General features: G+C 40.2%; 1 protein-coding gene across 1 annotated transcript; it reads right to left on the minus strand.

Moving 5' to 3' along the window:
* Nucleotides 1-22632: 22632 nt before the first annotated feature.
* Nucleotides 22633-23406, minus strand: LOC149188133 (uncharacterized). Its single transcript, XM_089409874.1, has one exon. It carries the CDS (start codon nucleotides 23404-23406, stop codon nucleotides 22633-22635), a length of 774 nt encoding a protein of 257 aa, XP_089266000.1.
* Nucleotides 23407-25097: the final 1691 nt, after the last annotated feature.

Genomic DNA, 25097 nt, shown 5'->3' on the forward strand with positions numbered 1-25097 from the left:
ACAGCCGATACGGTAGGGACAAAAGAGGTTGAAAACAACCACACAGGCAACCCGACAGTTAACCCTGGAAGGGACAACGTCGCCATATACGGAGCACCAACATTCCCAAGAGGAGGGAATTGTCCTGGGTTCCCATCAGAGGGGGAACCTGGGTTAGTGAATCCCGGAAAAGTTGCCATAGCAAACGAAAACGAAACCTACTCAAGCTAACACACACAAGATCTAACCAGGTGATGTTATCGTGGCCGAATAAACTTTTAAGACACAGGAACCAAACTTGACCTTTTCATGTTTCAAGAGTCGAGAAAAGGACGAAAAGATGACTCCAGTCTCCTTCGAATGTTTAATGAGCACGAAGTGACAAGACGCTCACAGGCACCTTTTCATTTAGGGAGTCCGAAAAGGATCAAAAGTGACTACTCTGGAGACTTCTAGGAAAAAGGTTTACCAGGCAATCCGTAAAACCGCTTATACACCTTGGCAATCGTATGAGAACCAAGGACTTTACGTACTGCAGTCAATCTTCCCGAATGCTGTGTTCGGTGTGTTACGGTTCGCAAGGCGGCAGACTCGGCTTCCTATGGATAAAGGATAAAAGCCTAGTGGGGTCTCCCTATATACGCGACGGTACGTGGGAGCACAGTCCGTGTTAGACCACTATCAAGTCACAGAAGAAGGAATCACCCAACCATAATGTGAAACAACAGTGACTATGTTTAAAGACGCCGGAACACGTCTCTAACCTAGAACTCTAGATATTTGCGTTTAGTTCCAATGCGTTTTTAGGTTAATTCAGTTCATTTTATGGTTGATCTTGAATTAAGTTTCGATTTCAGGTCCTATCGTGTGTTCTCTCACAATTACCTAGATGCAAACTACATGCCAAAGAATACCATTTTGTTCGATGAATTCTAGCTATGAGAAGGTAAAATGAACACGAGCAATCAAACAACCTAATGCAGCTAAAAGCAAGGAAAGGAAACTTTTCTTTTGAAAATGCGAATCAATGAAATGTTCTTTTCCTTTTCAATTCTCGAAAGCAAAGCTACTAGTTTGATTTTCTTTCAATGGCACAAAGCATCCAAATGAATTTTGAGGAACAGGAACACCAAGCAAATCACTTAATGAAAGCACACAAAGTTCCCAAAACATCCAAAAAAGATCTCCAAATCAAAAGGAAAAACCAAGTTCCGCACGAGCTATGTGATCTAAGCTCGGCAAAACAAACAGGAATTCAAACAAGGAAGAAGCACAAACCGCTCGGAAACACAACCAAAAACACTTCAACAATCACTGAACAAGTGTAAAAAACAAATCTGAAGTTGGCTGGTCAAACAAGAGAACAAGATCCCTACGGAAGGCTTGACACACACACGGCCACTAGATGCCCTAGGGCTAGAGTGCGAAATCAATGAAGAAGAGCAAACATCCGGAGGATGAGAGTTACAACCAGTCAATTAGAGATTCAACACAATCCAGCAACTGTAAAAATGATGGCCGAAATACAAACCAAGCGGCAAAAGCAAAGAGGAAGGTATTTGCAAAACCGAAAAATGAGCAAAAACGAAACCTTGTGGAACAGGACTTCGCAAACAAGTACCTCAGAGTTCAGGCAATGAAAAACAAGTCATAGACCAAGTGGAGAGAAGAGGGGAAAGTCAAAGAAACAGGTTCAGGAGGCTAATTTGGACAAAAATGAACTCTACAGGATCAGCGCGGGTGGCTTTCAGCAACTCGGCGCTGACAAGAGAAGGCCTGTAGCAACTTTGCGCCGTCAGCGCGGAAGCACATGGATTAAGCACGCTGTCTCAAAAACGAGGTCAGCGCGACTATTAGTCGTACAAGAGCGATGACAGGGAAAACAAAGAAGCAGGTATGCGACGTCAGCGCGTCTGTTTTGAATTAAACCGCGCTGAGGGTAAAAAAACGAGTAGAATCAAAGCAAAAGCTCCCAAACCAAAGGTAGAAACCCTTTAACAATTAAGACACTTCCCAGATGGACCCAGGAAGCCTACAAGTAGAGAATCAATCCCCAAATCTTGAAAAGAGACAACAATCAAATTCAAACACAAGAATGGACACAAGAGATAAAAGGCTGAACTCCCCAGCGGAGTCGCCAAATTGTTGGAGAGGCAAATCCCCTCTACGGATAGAGGCGATCCCTACTAGCCCAGAGTGGGTCTAGCAACAATCAGTCAATGCTACTATGCAAGTTCCTAATTGCAATTAAAAGGTAGGCAAAGAACACCTACTTGGATTCCAGCGCTGTCGTTTGATGAAGAGATGCCGCCTTCGCTCCTTCGCTCTGGCTGGTCACGATCCTCCGCGATCTCCGCGAATAGACACCTGCACACACGAAGAGGAAACAAACACAAGCGTGAAATCTAATAAAAGCAACCATACATCAGTCAGAAAGGATGTAATTCACATTTAACCATTGCATAGACAAATGAGAATGGAACAATAATAGTAGTCATCTATTATTAATCAAGCAGAGAAGAGTACAACCAAATGTTCTGACGTCGGTATCCTTCTCAGGAGGGGCCAGTCAGCAAGTGTCTCAAGCATTCACCTTTGGAAATGATTCTCCCAAAACAAGAAACTCTCTCTCTCACACAAGCAACACAAAAACAACCTTCCCTAAGCTATCAAGCACTTCCACACTTATCACACCAACTACCTATAGTAGCAGCAATCTGAGCACTATAAGCTCCACACAATCCAAGCTATTCCAAAACTAGCTGCTCATGGTAATGGTAGAGGTTTATATAGGAGAAGGAGTCTCCTTGAATGGTGGAAGGATGAGCTTATCTTCAAGGGAAGTAGTTGCAAAGGGTCGAACAGACATGCCATAGAAGGGAGGCGATACTCACAAAGCCAACAACCAAGTCTGGAGTTATCTGGAAGGCTGGCTGTTGGAACAAATTCGCCCAAACTAGATCAGCGCGGGTGCATAACTGGTCTGGCGCGCTGACGTCGCAAAGACATAATGGAAAGGGCCATGTCAGTGCGGGTAAATACAAACAGAGGCTACGCTGGTCATGAAATTCGATCAGCGCGGAAAAGTCGTGTGCTTCCGCGCTGGCAGCGCACGCAGTCTGTTATGAAGCGCCAGTCATCGCGGATATTTTGAAAACAGACGCGCTGATGAGGAAAACTTTGGAAAAGTGGGTTTTTGGCCAGTTCAAAAGGCATGAACTTGATTATTGTGAATTCCTGACACAGCAGGGTGACTGACAGGGAGACAGTGACAAATTACTGTGTAACAGTGATGATTGCAAATGGAGGAACAATAAATTGCTCTGGAAAGTGCCATAATATCAAGCTATCCATGGGAGAATATGTATTGACTAGCCCAATGCTTTCCATTCCAATGGGAGGTGCGGATGTTGTACTAGGAGTCCAATGGCTACAATCCTTGGGTACAATAGCTTTTAATTTTCAAGAGCTTTTCATCAAATTTTCTACAGAAGGAAAGGAAGTTGAATTAAGGGGTATTGCAGGGAAACCAGGAAAGATAATCAGCTCTCATGGTATGACAAAGCTTCTAAAAAAGGAGCAAAGAGGTGTAATTGCACAATTATGCTCGCTAGATGTTTCCACATTGGAATCATCTATTTCTCCAGATCTCCAAAAAGCCTTGGATAATCATTCCAAGGTATTTGAGACTCCCAAGGGTCTCCCACCTATGCGTGATCATGATCATGCTATTCATATGATTCCAGGAAGTGTTCCTCCAAACATCAGGCCGTACAGATATCCCTATGTCCAAAAAAGTGAAATTGAACGTATGGTTGCAGAAATGCTAGAGGCTGGTATAATTCAACCGAGTCAAAGTTCTTTCTCAGCTCCAGTAGTATTGGTGCACAAGAAGGATGTTTCATGGCGCATGTGTCCAGATTATAGGGAGCTCAACAAGCTCACTATTAAAGATAAGTTCCTCATTCCTGTTATTGATGAATTACTCGATGAATTGCATGGATCAATTTACTTCACCAAGTTGGATCTTCGTTCGGGATATCATCAAATCAGAATGAAGGTTGAAGACATTCCGAAAACGGCATTTAGAACTCATGAGGGTCATTATGAATTTTTGGTCATGCCTTTTGGCCTTACCAATGCACCTTCAACATTTCAAGGTTTTATGAATTCAATTTTCAAACCATTCCTTAGAAAATTTGTGTTAGTATTTTTTGATGATATACTAATCTACAGCAAGTCTTGGAAGGATCATGTTGAACATGTTGACAGGGTGCTACAACTATTGGAGGAGAAACAATTATATGAAAAAAGATCCAAATGTTTCTTTTGAGTCCAGGAGGTGGAATATTTGGGTCATATTGTATCTCATGAAGGAGTTAAGGTAGACCCTAGCAAAATTAAAGCCATTAAGGGATGGAAAATCCCCACATCCATAAAGCATCTGCGAGGATTTCTTGGGTTGACAGGGTATTATCGCAAGTTTGTTAAGAATTATGGGAGAATAACAGCACCTCTAACAACATTATTGAAGAAAGATTCATTTTCATGGACTCCGGAAGCAACAAAGGCCTTTGAACATCTTAAAGAGGCAATGTGCCAAGCACCGGTCTTAGATACACCGGACTTCACAAAAACCTTTATTGTGGAATGTGATGCTTCAGGAAATGGAATTGGTGCTGTTCTAATGCAAGATGAAAGACCCATTGCTTTTGAAAGTCGTCCAATCAAGGGAAAGTTTTTAAGCAAAGCTATTTATGAGAAGGAAATGTTGGTAATACTCCATGCACTTAAGAAATGGCGACCCTACCTAATGGGAAGACACTTCAAGGTAAAAACGGATCATGATAGCCTTAAATACTTTTTAGAACAAAGATTATCCTCTGAAGAGCAACAAAAGTGGGTCACAAATATGTTGGGTTATGACTTTGAAATCATCTACAAAAAAGGGAAGCAAAATGTGGTGGCAGATGCACTCTCAAGAAAGGATGAGGATGTGGAAGCATTGTTGTGTGCCATTTCTATTATCCAACCAGATTGGATAAACGAAGCAAGGGAGGAATGGAAGAATGACGAAGAAGTGTGGGCACTTATTCGAAAGCTACAAAAAGATTCCAGTACTTCTGATACAGTTAGCTGGAAAAATGATTCGTTATGGTACAAAGATCGCTTATACCTCTGTAAGAATTCCCAGCTAAAACAAAATATTCTTATGGAATTGCACACTTCTCCCTTAGGAGGGCACTCGGGATTTTTAAAAACTTACCACAGGGTTAAGAAGGAATTTTTTTGGGATGGCCTTAAATCAGATATTCAAAAGTTTGTGGCGGAATGTTTGGTTTGCCAGCAAAATAAAGTTGAAACAATTAAGACATCGGGTCTATTACAACCTTTATCCATTCCAAGCCAACGTTGGGAGGAGGTTTCAATGGATTTTATCACAGGTTTACCCAAGTCTGAGGGAAAGAGTGTCATCATGGTGGTAGTTGACAGACTTACCAAGTATGTACACTTTTGTGCATTATCACATCCACTTAAAGCCAGTACAGTTTCTACTGCATTTATGGAAACAGTTCAAAAGCTACATGGAAACCCAAAGATTATTGTAAGTGACAGAGATCCCATTTTCACTGGAAATTTTTGGACAGAATTACTTTCTTGTCTTGGTACTCAGTTAGCTCATAGCTCATCTTATCATCCTCAATATGATGGGCAAACTGAGATAGTAAACAAATTTTTGGAAGGATATCTTCGTTGCTTTGTATCTGATAAACAGACACAATGGGTCAAATGGTTGCCTCTAGCTGAATGGTGGTATAACACTTCCTTCCATACAACAACAAAAATGACCCCATTTATGGCACTTTATGGGTATCAACCACCATCCATCACATCATATTTAAGAGAAAATTCTAAGGTTTAGGCAGTGGAACATCACATCGAACATCAACAACAAGTCATCCAACTCTTAAAGGATAACCTCGTGTTGGCACAAAATAGAATGAAACAACAGGCAGATCAACATCGCAGTGAAATAAGTTTTGATGTATGTGATTGGGTATTCCTACGGCTACAACCATATAAGCAAATGTCCCTAAAGCAAGCTAAGAAGGATAATAAATTATCACCAAAGTATTATGGTCCATACAAGGTGTTGCAAAAGATTGGTACTATGGCATACAAATTGGAGCTTCTTGCAGCTTCTCGATTGCACCCAGTTTTCCATGTTTCATGTTTAAAGAAGGTTATAGGTGACAAGCTCCCAATTCAAACAATGTTGCCAGAACTTGACGAGGAAGGAAAAATTATATTGGAACCGGAAGCAATCACAGAAACAAGAACTCGACAGCTACGAAATCGATCAATTTCAGAGTATCTTATCAAGTGGAAGAACTTATCCGCTGAAGATTCCACATGGGAGGATGAGAATTTTATGCAGAAGTATCCAGAACTACTCAAGCGTTGAGGACAACACTTTTTTGAAGGAGAGGGGCATGTTGGGTCCCTATAATACTAGTGATTACCCCATTACTATTGTAGTTATACCCCTTATTTATATTGTTGTGCCCCTATTACCCCCATATTGTTATTTCTATGTCCCATAGAATCCCTCTATTGTTATTTTTGTGGCTTTATATTATTATTGTTAGTTCGGCTGGATTATATTGTGACTCCCTAGACTCCTATATATAGAAAGAAGGTTTTGTCATTTGTATCATCCAAGAATTGTTCATTTATGTAATGTAAAGGAGGTTGCCCCCTCGAAGAGGCTGAATTCTAAGGCGTTGATCTATCTTTTCTTCAGCTGGTTTCATAACAAAAACATTGAAAGATCTATATCAGAATAGTAGCGATCAGAGGAAGCTGGCACTGAAAGAGAAGCTTCAGAAAATCAAGTGTGAAAACGGCGACACGATCTCTGCATATCTGAACAAGTTCACCACCTGCAGGGATGAGCTTGGAAATGTAGGGATCATGACAGTTGATGATGACATGGTGAGTCTTCCACTCCTCAGTCTTCCTAAGAGTTGGCATAGCTACCAAGACTCGGTTAATGGAAGAGAAAAATTGTCAGATTGGGAATGACTTTGGTCGGATTTGATGTAGGAGGAGATAAGGCACCAGAGATGGATCCTCATCAAAGCAAGATGATGAGGAAAATCTAGCCTTAGCGAGTAAAGTGAGGAAGGGGAAAGGGAGTTCTTCCCATGGTGGGAAGAAGTTTGACAAATCGAAAGTGCAATGCTTTCATTGTCATGAAGTGGGCCATTATGCCACAAATTGTCCACAGAAGAAATCAAAGAAGGGTTCCTTGAAGGGATCTGATGGTGAGGCACTGGCCTCACAGTTTGAGTTGGATTTCTCTCTTATCACATGCATGGTTTCATCCATGGTGGGATGTGTGTGGTACCTGGACAGTGGAGCTTCTTTCCACATGTTAGGTGACAAGAATCTTTTCAGTACCTTGGAGAAGAAGGATCTTTAGATGTGGATCGATATGGGCGATGATGGAAAGTACCATGTTTCAGGTGAAGGTACGATTGTGTTTTAGAGGGAGCATGGAGCTCCTCTCACCCTGACTGATGTAAAGTATGTACCAGGTTTGAAGAAGAATATTGTGTCTATCGCTATGCTAGAAGATAAAGGCTATGATGTAGTCTTTAGTAAAGGAAAGGTATTCCTGAGGCATATTGGTGCTAGATAGACAAAGCGAATCGGGATTCGAGTAAAGAATCTCTACAAGCTGGAGGTAGACGACTGTGCTGCATTGAGTTCCAAAGTTGAGATGGTGTAGAGCCAAGATGTTGGTGAGCTATGGCATAGAAGATTGGGCCACTTGAACCATGGAGCCTTGAAGATCATGCAGGAGATTTATACCGAGCTACCTAAGGGAAAAATGGAGCAGATGAATACATGCAAAGGTTGTACCTTGGGTAAGTATGCGAAATCTTCCTTTCCGGATCGAGACAGTAGAGCTAGAGCAATCCTGGAGCGAGTTCACTCAAATGTTTGTGGACCATTCTCTACAGCCTCCACCGCTAAAAAAGGTACTATGTTATTTTTATTGATGATTTTTCTCGTAGATGCTGGATCTACTTTATGCAAAAGAAGGATCAGACCTTCTTGAGGTTTTTTGAGTTTAAAGCCTTGGCAGAGAAAGAATCTGGAAAGAAAATAAAAGCCTTGCGTAGCGACAATGGTGGAGAGTATGTCTCCCAATAGTTTAAGCACTTCTGTGCTGCAGAAGGAATTAAACAGGAGTTGACAGCACCCCATAACACACAGAAGAATGGGGTGGCCGAAAGGAAGAATAGATCGATTGTGGGAGTAGCTCGAGCGATGTTGCATGACCAAAGCCTACCACTGCTTTTGTGGGCTGAGGGATGCAATACATAAGTATACTTGTAGAATAGAAGCCTGCACCATATACTGGGAATGAAGACACCTATGGAGGCCTTTTTCGGGAAGCGACCAGATGTGAGTCACTTCCAAATCTTTGGATCATCAATTTACTATCATGTGACCAAAGATGCCCGGAAGAAGCTAGATCCAACAGCTGAGTTGGGAATACTTGTGGGGTACACGGATACACCCCACAACTATCAGGTGTACCTGCCTACTAGTCAGAGGATAGTGGTACGTAGGGATCTGAAGTTTGACGAGAAGAAAGCCATGTGATTATCACTTGAGAGGGAGCTCAAGTTGCATGCAGAGGAGGAACTTTTAGTTCCTAAGGAGGAGGAGCCTCAGATTGATGCGGAGCAGCCACATGTAGAGGATCTGGGAGTGGATACATCCACTCATGCTGAGACTTCCAGAGATGGGCAGAAACGCTCAAGGGAAGCTGACAGGTTGATGCTGGATGCGCGGGAGAATGTGGGATAGCCATATTCTCAGCATAGACAGAGGAGGTCGCCCGAGTGGTACACTGGGTACATGGCCCTGGTTGGGGAGTGTGTAGATACCAAACCTTCTTCATTCAAAGAGGAAGTGCAGCAACCAGTCTAGGTTGATGCAATCGTAGAGGAGTACGACTCTATCATTTAGAACAATGTGTGGGATGTTGTCCCAAGACCTCAGGGCAAGTCAGTGGTGAGTTCCAGATGGCTTTACAAGGTAAAACAGGCAGCTGATGGCAGTGTTCAGAAACATAAGGCAAGGTTTGTTGCCCATGGTTTCTCACAAGTCGAGGGGATCGACTATGATGAGACCTTTGCTCCCGTAGAAAGGTACTCATCTATCATATTGATGTTAGCACTATCAGCTCAGATGGGTTGGAAGATCCATCAAATGGACATGAAAACAACATTCCTCAATGGGAAGATTGAGGAGGAGGTGTACATTTAGAAGCCAGAGGGTTTTGAGACCTTCGATCGTGAGTCGCATTGGTGTCGAATCAAGAGGGATTTGTATGGGCTGAAACAAGCACCCTGTGCTTGGTACACCATGGTCGACAGTTATTTCACTGGGTTGGGCTTCACCAAGAGTGAAGCAGATGCAAAACTTTACCACATCATGGTAGAAGGTAAGCCATTGATCATTGTTCTTTATGTCAATGATCTGATTTTGACAGTTGATGATCAGTTAATCCAGTCTTGCAAGGAGGACCTTGCAAGAGAGTTCAAAATGAAAGACATATGTCTTATGCACTACTTTCTAGGCATGGAGGTGTGGCAAAAAGATGGTGAAGTATTTGTGTCTCAAGGTAAGTATGCCAATGAGATACTCAGGCGCTTTCACATGGAGAAGTGCAAGCCCATGCAGACTCCTCTAGCTGGGAACTGGAGGAAGGAGGATGCTACTTCAGGTGAGGTAGTAGCTACTTCTATTTATTGGCAACTGGTGGCTTCACTTATGTATCTAGTGAACACATGACCCGACTTATGCTTTGCGGTGAACCAGCTAAGTCAAGCTATGGTTCAACCTACCAAGATGTTTTGGAAGGCAGCGAAGCATGTGCTGAGATACCTCAGAGGCACATCTCAGTTCGGATTGTGGTTTAGACAGACAGGGGGAGTGAAGCTTTAGGGCTTCACAAATGCGGATTAGGCAGGGAGTCCATCAGATCGAAAGAGCAATTCTAGAGGAATCTTCAACCTTGGTTTAGCTGCAGTTTCCTAGTATAGCAGGAAACAGAGGTCAGTTGCACTTAGCTCAGCAGATGGTTGAATACATGGCTACTAGTCAGGCTGCATGTGAGGCCATTTGGACGCAGAAGATTTTAGTGGGATTGTTTGGTCATAGGATGGATCCAACTGTTATCTACTACGATAATCAGAGTTGTATCAAACTCTCTGAGAATCCAGTTTTTCATGACAGGTCCAAGCACATTGATATCTAGTATCACCATCTTCGAGGCTGTGTGGTCAAGAGGATCATGTTGTTGTTGTATGTTTCGACCGAGGAACAGGATGCAGATATTTTGATGAAGGCATTGCCAAAATGCAAGTTCGATTTCCACAAAGACAGGATTGGGGTTACTGATAATCCCTTTCTTGTTGAGAAGGAGTGTTGAAAATAGCAACAAGAAATGCTAAATATAGAAGTGCTAAATTTAGCACTGCTATAAATAGCATTTCAGGATACCTTCCTGTTTTAGTTAGTCCCTGAACTAAAATAGAGAAGTAAAAATTCGAATTTGATCTTAGCAGTTGTTTGTAAAATAATTAATTAACTCACCATGAGTTAATTAGTTGTATAAAATCAAACATGAAGTCTATGTGAGGACATGTAACAGTTTCTCCATTGATTGAGGAATTTATCCATCAGTTAAAGAGATAAGGATGACTTATAATTAGTTGGCTCAGTTAATTGAGTCAAGTCTAGTTAGATTAATTCAAACAATTTATTGAATTAATTGTGAGTTCAGTCAGTTAATGCATGCATGCATGTAACTGCTGCACTTCAGATAACTGAATATTCTCTCATAAATAACTCATGCATGTCAGTTCAAACAGAGACCCAGTTGAGATCAGATGGAGGGACAGTGTACAATCAGTTGCATGAATATTCCATTTTGAATATCTCTTGCATGCAGAAGGAATTCATTCCTTGGAGATTACGCAGTTACTTCTTCAGTTTAGTGAGTGTGTGATGAGGCCAATCACACAGGTGGCATCATTGGACCCCAAGAAAAACTGCACAAGGAAATAGGAGGCTTGGAGGGTTGAGAAAAGGAACATCTTGTGTCTACTCAGTCTGTGAGCTGTATTGTTTTGATTGCAGAGAGAGCAGGATAGGTTGAGAGCTGATTCTTTTTGTAACTTGAACATATTTCCACTTGTATGATAATACAGAGATTGGGGTTTTAGGCTGAGGCTTTCCCCGGGTTATTCTTCTGTGTTCATGTGTGATTGATTTCTCATTCTCAGTTATATTTGTTCTATTTGATCTTTTCTCATATTCGATTAATCTTCCGCAAGTTTGTTGTAGAAGTAGACCTTGAATTTTGCTTTAGTATATTGCATAATATGTTGATCTACAGTGGGAAATTTCTATAATCATTTCCTTCAATGCTTGTAGTGTGAATGTACAACAAAACTAGGGTCTTGTGTATGCTTGTGCTAACTACAATACTAAATTATTCTAGGAAACCAAGATCTCATGTACAATTCTTGACCTCAACAATGAAGTAGTGCAATAGACTCATCCTTAAATCCAAGTCCCATGTTGAGGTGCTCATGTTGACTTGCCACTAAAGACACCTAAATACGATGAATTTCTTAGCACTATGCTTGAAATGCACACCACGACCATGTGGATCCAAATAAATATAACCATCCATGTCATATAGATCATCCACGTAGTTTCAAAAGGTTGATTATGGATTTTGAGCACTACCTTTAGAAAGGATGCGAGCTAAAAATTGGTAGGCATAGCTTTCTTTTGACATCCCCCAATGATGTTCTCTATGTCTGGTGGAGTAAAGTCATCAAAAGGGAAAATGAAGATGGTTATTGTCCATAGAAAAGCCATCAAAAGCCTCCTCTAAATCACACCAAGCATTGATGTCTCATGTATACCCTCCTCTAATGAAAGTATATATCTTTCCCATGATAAGGCTCTCCATTTCTTGCAAAATTTCTTGAACCTCCATAACTTGTTGTAATTTTGTGTGAATATTACCATGGTTCTTAGCATTTCCATTTTACCCCCCCATTACATGTTTCTTAATATTTTCATTCTTTAGTCCTACTAGGGTTTGTAAGTGGAAATTTGTAGGATCTATAGCAAGTTGATTATTGATCGGAAGTATATCATATAAGATACCCAATCAAAGCTCCCAAAATCCTTTGACTAATGGTGTTGATTTAGCTACAAGGAGGGAACCTCCTAACAAACTAAGCTCCAAGACAATATACTTTAATACATGCTCCATAAGGAGGATTTGATCCTTATTTATATCGAACTAAATAATCCTAATCATAAGAAAATGATAACTACCTAGTTGACTTCCTTTAATGACACCACATTACACCTATTTCAAACTATCTACCAAGTAAGTATTATTTAATATTAGCAAACATAGTGCACATGTTCCACCTTACATTCAATTACTACCATTATTTTACTCTACTGGGTGCTTTAACCTATCATTATGTGAAGTTGTAACTAGGTTCGGTCTTCATAATGTAAATTTATTATTTATGTATTATTATATTTATTATTATTTTTCAAAGCATGTTCTTCATGCTTAGAGTAAAAAAAAAATATGAGTCAAAAGAAAAATTATTTGAGCCATGTCTCATTTGGACATTTGTAAGAAAAAGGAATTTAAATTTTATTTTTGAGTCATTAGTCCACAATATGACCAAGTCGGCCCTCCTTCGACAAGTCAGCATGGCCTTCCAAAGTGATACCTATTTGAACCTCTTGGACAATTATATATAAGAGATAGCTCGACTTAGAGCACATTCACAAATCATCACAAGAAGCATTTTCCGAACCAAGTGAAGGACAGAGGAATCCAAGTCAAAGGAGAGAGAAAGTAGGTCAAATCATAGAAGAATATTCCTTTTTGACCGAATTTCTGATCTACTATAGCTCGCACATGTAAATAGGCTGTAATTTCTAAAGTTATTGTAGGCCGAAATTTGGCCCCTTGTTGCAGGTCAGAATTTCAAAACTTTGACCAAATTTGGAGTAGTTTGACCAATGTTGACTTTGAATTTGGAGGTGACTTGGAGGAGGGTTGGACTTGGTATCTTGGTGGGAACTTGGTTATGTTATTGGTCATGGATATCTCTCATTTTGATATGATTCTGTAAGAGAAGGATTGTTGGGTTTTTCCTTGGCTACCAGCCTAATTTTTAGTGTCTCTTGTCTCATTGTGATCTCTATATTTTCTTGAAAGAATGAACATGTTTATAATTGCTTGATGAAGAAGACATAAGAAGTAATAAAAATACATCTAATGTTCACAAGTAATTACTACGAAGAGAAACTAGTTGTTAAAATTCATTATACTTGGTTTCTCAACATGGAATCAAAGCTAAGGTGAAGGAAGGAAGCTTGAAGATCACAACTTGTTGGCATACTTGAAGACACTCTTGTAGCAACTCTTTATCTCTCTAAAATAAGTACTCATCTATTCTATATGTCTAATACTCCCAATCAAATGGCATCTATCTACAAGGAAGGAAACAAGCTTGATGGAGCATCCAACTTCAAAGCCTGGAAGAAGATGATTTATCTAGTCCTTAAAGAAAATGAAGTCATGCAATTTGTTGAAGGCAATGTTCCTCTACCAGATAAAAAAAATGCTTAAGAAGTGGCCAAATACAATAAGGGAGAAATTAGAGCTCAAAGGATTCTCTTTGAGTCCATCAAAGACCATCTCATTTCTTTTGTTTCATATTTGTCTACATCCAAGGAAGTCTATGATACATTGGTAAAATTATACTCCATCAACACAATCAGTCAAAAGATATCTCTAAGGAATCAACTTTATGGAACAAGGATGTCAAAAGAAGAGAATGTGGCTTCATACTTTATGAAGATATCAAAAATCAAAGATCAACTTCAAGGGCTTGGTGAAACTATATCTGACTCTGAATTGATCACTTTTGTAATCAATGCTTTACCTCCAGCTTGGGATGGTTTTGTAGGAGGCATCTATGCTAGAAAGGAAACTCTAACATTTGAAGAATTATGGGCTTCATGTGTTCTATAGGAATCAATACTGAAGGCTAAAAACTATACTCGACCTAATAATCAAGACTCACAAGATTTTGCAACTAGATCAAGAAAGAAGTTTTGAAAGTTTATATCTCAACAAAAAAATAATGGTAGCAAGTCCCATAGAAATAAATATATGTACAAAGTTCAATGTTATGGTTGTAATGAATATGGAAATTTCAATAGAGATTGTCCCAAGAACACTAAGAATAATAAGAGGAAGGAAAGACATGAAGCATTAACAGCTAAATATGAAGAAGCTTCAAAGAAACCCAAGGTCGAAGACAACAAGGATCTCTACTATTAACAATAATGAAGAATATGGCAAGTGTACATAGCTCTACAATCTACTTTTGTACCAGGTTTGTAGTCAAGTTTGATTTCTATTTCTTGTTTAGAAAAATGGCAGATAGAATAGTATTTATTGATGGAAAGATAATTATATGATCTAAGGGGGATAGCATAGAATATTATTGGGATTCTTGGATTATAAGTTTTTTTTTCAAGGAGATTGAATTTAAGAGGGAGCTCATAGTCATCTATAATGAAGTAGCTAAAAGAAAGAATCAATTCATTGAAGTATGTTCAAAAGTTCTTATGAAGAGAAGCCTCCTTGACCATTGTCTACATAGAATCCATAACAAAACTATAGAAGAAACATACAGGTGCATAAGAATAAGACCAAAGATGTTCCCACATAATGCAAAAAGACTCGTATTTCATCATGCAGATCCAAATGAAGCTAACATTTTCCTCTAGGAAGTAAGGAAGCTAACATGATGGCAGTTAAGACTTTGAAAATGGAAGAGTAGACAAGAAGTCTATCAATGAAAGACAATATCTAACTTGTGGCATAATAGAGATTCTCCCATCCAAAAAGGGTTAACATTCACTTCAAAATTAGTGAAGAAAATTTAACCTTGGACATCAAAGAATGAACCTGTGATACTACAATGGCTAGTGCAGAGTATTTCAGGAAGCTAACTTTTCTTATATGAATATACTTTGAAAAATATATGGAATAATTGGAAGGACATAGAAATCCATATTCTACAGGAGGAGTAGGCAGATTGAAGTATGCATTAAAGAAGTCAACAATTGGCATTAAATGGCAGCATGGAAGCAAGTCTTGAAAAGGATGTTCTAGTAAAAGAAAGAAGTTCATTATAAGTCACTTGCCTCAATTGGAAAGGTTACTCCTGATTCTTGAAAGACACGTAAAATGAGTCACATGATCAAATAAGACTTCATACTTTGGAATTAGTTTAATGATTCAAGAAGAACATGTGAGTTAGAGATATTATCTTTAAAGGGAGTTGAAAGCATAATTTGGCATACTTGAATGGATATGATACTACTGGAGGTTTGATAGAAAACTAAGATAATCTTGTGACCATTATCCTATATAAGATAGGATAACCAATTATAGACCTATGGAAACACCATTTCACAGTAGTTGGAGAGTTTTGATCCATCCATTATATTGGTAGTTGATTGGTTCCCTGATATATTTTATTCAATGACACGCCAATCAGGTTGGAAATCCTGATGATAAATAAAGATACTATTGATGGTTGGTTCTAGTTTGTATGTGGTGTGGTTTCTTGATAAAGCATGAAGCAAGATTCTATTACACTATGAAGGAAGAAGATATGAAAGCTTGTAAAATTCATTGTAAAGAAGTTTGGCTCCATAAATGTTTAATGACATGTTGGATTCGACCACAATACTTTGTATTGATCAAATATTTATGAATATTTTTGGAGAATCTAAAAGGCTGAAGCACATTATGATTCGTGACATGATGCATGATGGAGCCAAGAAGCTACAATATATCTCCATTGAAGAACAGGTAGTTGATGTTTTAATGAAGTCCCTTCCTAAGGGAAAGCATGAGCATTTTTTAGACAAGCTTGGGCTTGTGGATATCTCCTCCCATATTGAGAGGGAGTGAGGATGGACACTTTGTTCTCCATGTGTCATGTACTATGGCCAAGAATAACAACCGTAAGTCTAAGGATAATGGTAGATTGGATAAGCGTCATGGACCGACATTGGTGAGACATGTACCATGACCAAGACTAACAGTTGTAAGTCAAAAACATTGATCAAATGTAAGAATGGTTTGGAGGACCAACCTTTTCTTGTGTCAATTATTGTGACAATGGATTAGGAAATGGTCTTGTGGAGGATATACTTTGGTGAACCTAGGTGGAGTATGTGCCTCAGAGAGGGGGTTGTGTGGTGTCCTATTAAATGCCCCCTAGCATTGTGCTCTGATCTAGTGGGGAGATAGAGCTTATTTGTCAAGGCCTTAGTAATTTGACAATGTTGGTCATGATGGTGTTTATAATGAATCTTATCAAAATAGATCCTTTCTTATATGAATATTTCAAATTGAGATCATTTTGTTGAGTCATTTTGAATACCTCAGTTAAGAGGGAGTGTTGAAGTTATAACTAGTTTCAGTCTTCACAATGTAAATTTATTATTGATGTATTTATTATATTATTATATTTATTTAAAGCATGTTCTTAATGCTTAGAGTCGAAAAGAATTTATTATGAGTCAAAATAAGAATTATTTGAGTCATGTCCCATTTGGAAATTTAAAAGAAAAGGAATTTGAATTTTATTTTTAATTCATTAGTCCACAAGGTGACCAAGTCGGCCCTCCTTGGACAAGTCATCCTGGCCCTCCAGAGTGACTATCGACCTTCCTAGATAGTTATATATAAGAGACACTTTGACTTACTTAGAGCACATTCACAAATCATCACAAGAAGAATTTTATGAACCAAGCGAAGGAGAGAGGAAGTTGAACCAAATGAGAGAGAAATAAAGTCAAAGCATTGAAGAATATTCCTTATTGACTGAATTTTTGATCTATTGTAGGTTGCACGTGTGAATAGGCCAACAATTTTGAAGTTACTATAGGTCGAAATTCGGCCCCTTGTTGCAAATTTGAATTTCAAAACTTTGACCAAATTTGGAGTAGTTTGACTAATGTTCACTTTGACTTTGGAGGTGACCTGGAGGAGGGTTGGACTTGGTATCTTGGTGGAAGTTTGGTCTTGGTACTAGTCTTGGATATCTCTAATTTTTTTATGATTCTATAAGAGAAGGATTGTTGGGTTTTTCCCTGGCTATCAACCTAATTTTTGGTGTCTCTTATCTCATTGTGATCTCTATATTTTCATGAAAGATTGAACATTTGTATAACTACTTAATGAAGAAGATATAAGAAGTAATAAAATGACATATAATATTCACAAGTAATTATCAAGAAAAGAAACTAGGTATTAAACTTCATTACACTTGGTTTATCAACACATTACACATGTAGGGAGGAACACACCAAAATTAAAGGTATCTTTGGGTTTTGAGTTTTACAATTTTGATCAAGTGGCTAGAGAAGACATTAAATGGTGACTCACTAATTTTATGCTATAAGAAATGGAGCATAGCTCAAAAATTAAAAACAATTCAATTATCTTCATGAACTGGAAGAAGAATGTTTTGTAGTGAGGGTAAACAAAGAGATGATGGTGGGATCCCTCCATGACTATATCAAACAATATGTGGACAAATATTCTAATGATGTTGAGTAGATAAATGACATCTAAGAAAGTGGTTAAGGATTTAGCTTGTATTCAATTAATTGATTACTTGTTATTTGAAGAATGGGTAGTCCATTCTACAAGTTATGTGCACTAAGAATTTTTACTCTAAGCCTTGTAAATGAAGCTTTCCAAGATTTCCCAATTATTCATTTTATTCCTAGTTTTTTTGTTCAAATTATTTCATAAATATAGTCACCATTAAAAGGGGTATTAATTTTTTATTTATTTATTTATTTTATTATTTTTTCAAATTGGATATCTCATCCTTGCACATAAGGGGGAATTGTTGAATGTTTCTACTTTAACTAAGTTATTGAAAGTTTTATGATTGCTATAAGGCATATAGTTGTTCAGACATTTTGAAGATATTTCAATTTGGAATCCACATTTTGAATTGCATGGGAAGCCATTCGAAGAGTACATCATTTGTATGGATATGCCTTTGTTTATGAATGATAATTTTTCAATATGTAACTCTTTTTAAACTTCTTAAGAATCAAAAGCTAAAATGTTGCATTGTTTTTGTGAATAGTTTGGTTGCCTTTTCTTTTGTTTCTTCCTTGAACAATTTTGGGAAAAAATCTCTTGTTGACATGGATGTAAAATGTTATGCTCTTCACCTGCAAGACGATACCAGAATACCAAATATGCGAAGAAATATACCCAAAACTTAGAACAACGCAATAACATCAAGTATTTTATTCTTCAGAAAGAAAAGTTCACTTGCATCTTCGAGGGGGCAACCTCCAATAGATTTGAGCTCGATTACAAAATAAGACACGATGCTCCTCGAAGGGAGTATCTATCCTTCATATAGGATTCATACATGCAAAACCATGGGGAAATACCATGGTTCTTATTAATACCATCTATCTAATACCATGGCCCATCTACAACTAACTGTGGTCCCGTCATTAAATGCGGGTTAACCACTTAAAATTATTAATATGGGCTTTATTGACTCTTTACTTAACTATAACTATGACTCGATCCTATTACATAAATAAGGGGGTTAGGGTGGGACCCTAACATGCCCTCCCCCATAAGAATAGCCTTGTCCTCAAGGCTGAAGCTGCGGAAACTGTTGAAGAATAGTGGCTAGTTCCCAGGTTGCATCTTCCAGAGAGGTGTCTTTCCACTTGATGAGGACTTCCTTGATCATGTGGCCACGCAGGTGCCATTCTCGTGTGTCCAGGACCTGTCCAGGTTGGAGCCAGGTTGACCCTTCTTCATCCAGTTCAAGTAGACTAGTTTGAATTTTGCAATTGTTCCCAATCACTTTCTTGAGGCATGAGACATGGAAAACTGGATGGATTTTTGCAGTGGGTGGCAAAGCTAGCTTGTAGGCAACTTCTCCAATGCGCTGAAGTACTTGATACGGTCCATAGAATTTTGGAGATAGTTTCTGACAACCCTTGTCTTTGAGTGATGTTTGCTTATATGGTTGCAGCCTCAAAAATACCTGATCCCCTTCTTGAAATTGGCATTCTGAGCGATGTTGATCTACTTGTTGCTTCATGTGGTTTTGAGCTTGATGAAGATTCTCTCAAGGATGGGCCAGCGTGGTTGTGTGGTTCTGTAGGAGTTGATCCACTGCTTGTACCTTCGAGCACCCCTTGATATAAGAAGTAGGGGAAGGAGGGAGTTGACCATAAATTGCTTCATATGGAGTCATTTTGGTGGTGGCATGATAGTTGGTGTTATACCACCATTCAGCTAGAGGTAACCACTGTACCCATAGATGTTGCTTTTGTGAAGTGAAACACCTAAGGTAGGTTTCTAGACATTTGTTGACTGCTTTAGTTTGACCATCAATTTGTGGATGATAGGAAGTACTGAGTTGTAGTAGGGTACCTTGTAGCCGAAAGAGTTCCTGCCAAAAGTTACTGGTGAAGATCGGGTCACGATCAGACACAATGGAAGTGGGCTTGCCATGCAATTTGAAGATCTGATCCATGAAAGATTGAGCGACCAAAGTCGGTATAAAAGGGTGGGGTAGGGAGCAAAAATGAGCATACTTAGAAAGTTTGTCCACAACCACCATGTTGACTGACTTGTTTCCTAACTTTCGAAGACTCGTAATGAAATCCATAGAAACCTCCATCCATATTGATGTTGGGATGGGCAATGGCTGTAATGTGCCTGATGCTTTGACTATTTCTCCTTTGTGGTGCTAACAGATGTCGCATTCAGCTACAAAAGTAAGAATGTCCTTTTTCATGCCTGTCCAAAAATATGATCTTCGAGTGCGAGCATACATCTTCTGAAAGCCTGAATATCCTACAATGGGAGATGAGTGCAATTTTGCCAAAATGCGGCTTTTAAGGGTGGATGTTGGTGGTATTACGACTCTGTCCTTGTAGCGAAGAATATCATCCTGCCACGAGTAGACCTCTGTGGAATTTGGATCCGCCTGCAATTGAGTAATGAGTTGGGAGAGCCAGGGATGTGAAAACCATTCCTTGTGAACCTCTTCAATCCATTCTGGAATGGGCAGGGAAATTGTGAGCAAGGTAATTTCATCCTCAAATTGGCAGGATAATGCATCTGCGACAATATTTTTGCGCCCTTTCTTGTAAATTATCTCATAATCATATCCCAACATTTTGGCGAGCCACTTATTTTGTTGTGGTGAGGATAGACGTTGCTCCAAAAAATATTTAAGGCTTTGATGGTTTGTGCGGATTTGGAAATGTCGCCCCAATAAGTATGGTCGCCAGGTATCTACTGCATGTAAGATGGCCATCATCTCCTTCTCATAGGTAGATTTTCCCAAATTCTTCCCACTTAGTTGTTGGCTTGTGAAGGCCAAGGGTTGAACTTCCTACATTAAGGCCGCCCCAATACCTGTACCCAAAGCATCACATTCAATGACAAAAGATTTGGTGAATTCAAGTAGTGCTAAGACTGGGGTGGAGCACATGGCATTTTTGAGAGCTTTAAAGTCCTGTTGTGCCTCATCATTCCAGAGGAATGAATTTTTCTTGAGGAGTTGAGTGAGAGGCCTCACAATGCGACCATAATTGCGGAAAAATTTATGATAGTAGCTTGTGAGACCCAAAAATCCTCTCAGGCTCTTCAAGGTATTAGGTTGAGGCCAATCCTGCATTGCCTAGATCTTTTTGGGGTCCACCCTGACACCTTCACGCCCCACAATGTGGCCCAAATACTCAACTTCTTCCATGACAAAATAACACTTGGACATCTTGACAAATAATTTATGCTCACGGAGCAGTTGCAAGGGCAGATCTACATGCTGAAGGTGTGCGGCCCAAGTGCGATTGTAGATGAGGATGTCATCAAAGAAAACAAGGACAAATTTTCTGAGATATGGTTTGAGCAGGTGGTTCATAAGGCTTTGAAAAGTGGATGGGGCATTACAAAGACCGAATGGAATGACCAGGAACCCATAATGGCCTTCATGAGTTCGGAAAGCAGTCTTTGGAATGTCAACTTCGTTCATGCGAATTTGGTGGTAACCTGAGCGAAGATCAAGCTTAGTGAAGAATTTTTTTTTTTAACAACATCGTCTACTTGTATATTATAAAACTTGTGATTCAAATCTCTATTACAAGACGGAGGGAGTTCCGAGAGATGATATTCAAAATTGGGTTCGCAGACCCGTAGTTCTCTAGACTCCTCTTAACTACACTTAAAACTGAACATAAACGGCTATAATTCCTTACAAAAGATCCTCCTATCCAGCTATATCTGCAGTGCATGAGGATTAGGGAGAGTGTTGGGTAACCGAGTCATCTGGGAGGGGTTCCCTCCTGCTCACTCTTGTTGAAGCTTCTCCTTGCTGACTTTCTGTTAAGGTGCGGAGATGATCTATTACTGCTTCCATGTGAATGCAGCGATCCTTGAGGTCTTCAATGTCTTTTTTCCTCTTCTCCAACTTCTTTCTTTTGGAGTTTCTGTCCGCATGAAAGTCTTCAGTTAGTTCTTGCACCTGTTTCTTCAGGGCGTTTATCATAACCACGTGAGCCTTGCACATGTGACAATCTCTATTATTGAAGATGTTGTCCATTGGGTTCCTTGGTTGCTGCTGATTAGCTTGCTGGTTATTCTGATCAGCCATCTTGCTAAGAGCAATGTCTGCTTTGTCAAATGCTGGTGAGTTGGGCAGCTTGCCGATTATATGGCTGGACTGATTGCCTGAGGCAGAGTGTAGTTGCGTGCGCTGATGCTGGATGTGGACACTGTTTGGAAAACAATCTCGATAGTTAGTTTTATAAAAACCACAGCTAAAAGAAGGAGAGTATACCCTGCGCAGAGAGAGGCCGATTGTGTCTCCCTTCGAAGAGAAGTGTCGCTGATGATGACTGCTGCTACACTGTGCTGAGGACTGCCGACGGATGTTGTCCGCTGAGAGGGTCTCGGAGCTTTGATCCTCAATGCTGGCCTTGCTGCTGTGAAGGAGACCGCCTTGGCCCTTCCACCGGTTTGAAAGAGCTCTCTGTATGTCTCTGAGGTTATGAAGAAATGTGAGGACCTTGGTGTGCCTACTGAGATTATAAAGGCTGAGGCGGGCTTTCTCCCACTCGTGCTTGAGAGAAGAGGATCTGATCGTGTCTGTCGAGAAAGGATTTGTGATGATATTTCTCAGTCCTTGAAATCTGCCGCAGGCATGGGTGCGGTCCCGTCTTCTGTCAAATCCTGTTGTGTGTCTTGAGGAGCCCCTTTGGATTGCATCACTGCTCGGATCCTTAGACCGATTCCCCGTCCTGATTATCCAGTTGTGGCAGTCGAGAGAGATTATGAGAGTAGAGAATCGTTGTTGCCCTGATCGTATATCTCTAGTTGGATGCCTGAGGTGACCTGTGGTCAGAGACATGAGGGACAAGAAATGACTAAGGGATATCGTGCACATAGATTTCTTCGTTCTCCCTCACCTGGCCCGTGGGTCTTCTTATGGCCTTGTTGGCCAACTCATCTGCTGTCGTGTTGTGTATTCTGAGGACGTGTTTATATGTCACCTTGCTCATACCCCTGACTTGTTCCAGAATTCTTTCCTTTATTCTGTTCAGTGCGCATTGATTGAAGTTGTTCCCTGTGTTCATGGCTGCTATAAGGATGGCTGAGTCCCCCAACACGAGAAGGTCGTGAATGCCCATCTTCCATGCAATGGAGACCCCCAGAAGGAGGCTATAAGCCTCTGCTTTGTTGTTTGACAAATTCCCCAAGCTCCATTCATAAGTGGCCATCGCTCTCCCTTGGGGGTCCCTTATTACTCCCCCTGCTCCAGCTATGCCTGGGTTGTTTTTAGAAGCCCCATCAAAGTGGAGCGTGTGCAGCTTTTGCCTTTGTATCCAATTGTTTACTTCCTCTTTTGTACCTCTAATCTTCCATTCCTTCTGTGCAGATCCTGTGATTAGCTTGCGTTTTGGAATTACCTTATAATTGAATTTTTGTACCCAATCCTTCACCTGCTCTACTGTGTAGTCAGGGTCTGCATGTTGGATCCCATTTGCTTCGATTGTTTCAGTTGTGAGCGCAATAGTTTTAGCCAAAATACTTTGGACACTAGGCTTCTTATCTTTGAAAATGCTGGAGTTTCTGGCTAGCCATAACTGCCAGCAGAGGTTGGAAGGTATGCTGGACCAGAGTCTCTTGGCTAGGGACATGTTTTTGTTTGCGAAAGGGAAAAGTCTTCCCCAGCCTTTCTGAAGAAGAGGGATTTGATTTGGTAGTTCCCCAATCTCGAGAGGGCTGGTTATGAGCCTCCAGCAGGACGAGGCAATAGGGCACTCTATGAATAGATGGTTAAGACTTTCTTCCTCTTTCTTGCACATAAAGCAGATTGAGGGCCCCTGGATCCCCTTTTTTCTCAAGTTTTCTGCTGTGAGGAGCTTGCCATGGAGCAAGGTCCAATTGAAGAATTTGATCTTCGGTAGGCTCTCGATTTTCTAGACATTCTTATGATATTGCCAATTGTTTAAGATTGCTTGGTTTTGGAGTGCTTTATAGCCTTCCTTGACCAAATAATTGCCACCATTAGGATCCCATATGTAGCTGTCCTCTTTTTCTCTGCTTGAAGGCGCTGCTCCTGCCATTAAGAGTTTGAGATTAGTCCAAAGTTCCTTTAAACCATCCGGTAGTTGACTGATTTGCCATCCTTTCCATCTGTCCTGGTCCCAATTTGAGATGTCAAAGAGGTTTGTGAGATTTTTGTCCAGCATCCACTGTTGCAACGGCCTCAGGTGGAGGAGCTTTTCCTTGGCTTCCTGGCCCATTATTCTATCTCTCCATATGCTGGTTTGTTTCCCGTTGCCTGGGACTTTGGAGATGTGAGACTTGAGGAGAGGCAGAGTTTTCTTTATCAGCTTCCAGACCGGGGTGCAATGCCTTTCTATGATTGTGTCTGAGAGTATATTGCTGTTGCTTCCATTCAGGTACTTCCTTTTGAGGACCTCTGCCCACCAGGTGCCCTTTTCAGTTAAAATTCTCCATATTAACTTAAATCCCATTGCCAAGTTTGCAAGTCTAGGGACTCTAATTCCCAAGCCTCCTTTTTCAATGGGAAGGATGACTTTTTCCCATTTTACAAGGCTGAATTTCTTCGTTTCTTGCTTTCCTCCCTTCCAAAGGAAGCTTCTGAGGATCAACTCCAAATGCTTGTGGATGCTTGAGGGGGCAAGCGTTATGGCGAATTGGTAGATAGGGAGGGCAGATAGGATGGATTTAATTAGGATAGTTCTACCCGCCAGATTGAGCCAGTGCATCCCCCAACCTTGAAGCTTCCCTCTCATCTTCTCAACTAGTTTGACCCATACTTCACTTTTGATTGACTCTCTTGCAAGCGGAAGTCCTAAGTACATGAAGTATGACCAGCTCGATTGGGCTGGGATTTCTAGTATCAGAGAGATTCTTTGAGTTATATATCTTGGGACATTCCATGTGTATATCTTGCATTTGTTGTTATTTAATTTACCCCCTGAGGCTTGTAGGAAGAGGTCCAGGATGGCCTTGAATCTCCTTGCCATAAGGCTAGAGGCTCCACCTATTAGCAGCGTGTCGTCTGCAAATAGGGAATGGTTGATCCCTTTAGCTCCTCTTATTATGTCCACTCCCGTTATTTCCTTTAGCCTTCTTTTGTTTTCCAGGTGTAGGCTTAAGGTTTCCGCCATGATAATATAGAGGAAGGGGGAGAGAGGGCAGCCCTGCCTCAATCCTCTAGTGCTTTTAAAAGCCCTGCAAGGCCTCCCATTGATTAGCGGGGCTGTCCAATTCTGAGAGACACATGCCATGACCTTGTTGATGAAGAGCCTTGAGACCCCAAATTTTGCAAGCACATTCTCCAAAAATGAGTGGTTTA

This window comes from Pinus tabuliformis, chromosome 3_1 (genome assembly GCF_031772625.1).
Source record: "Pinus tabuliformis cultivar Carrire ecotype Pingquan chromosome 3_1, CPIR1, whole genome shotgun sequence".
In the NCBI taxonomy this organism is placed as follows: Eukaryota; Viridiplantae; Streptophyta; class Pinopsida; order Pinales; family Pinaceae; genus Pinus; species Pinus tabuliformis.

What these genes read in the sequence shown, in the direction of transcription:
- LOC149188133 (XM_089409874.1), bottom strand. Translation starts at nt 23,406, where the DNA reads ATGTCCCTAGCCAAGAGACTCTGGTCCAGCATACCTTCCAACCTCTGC.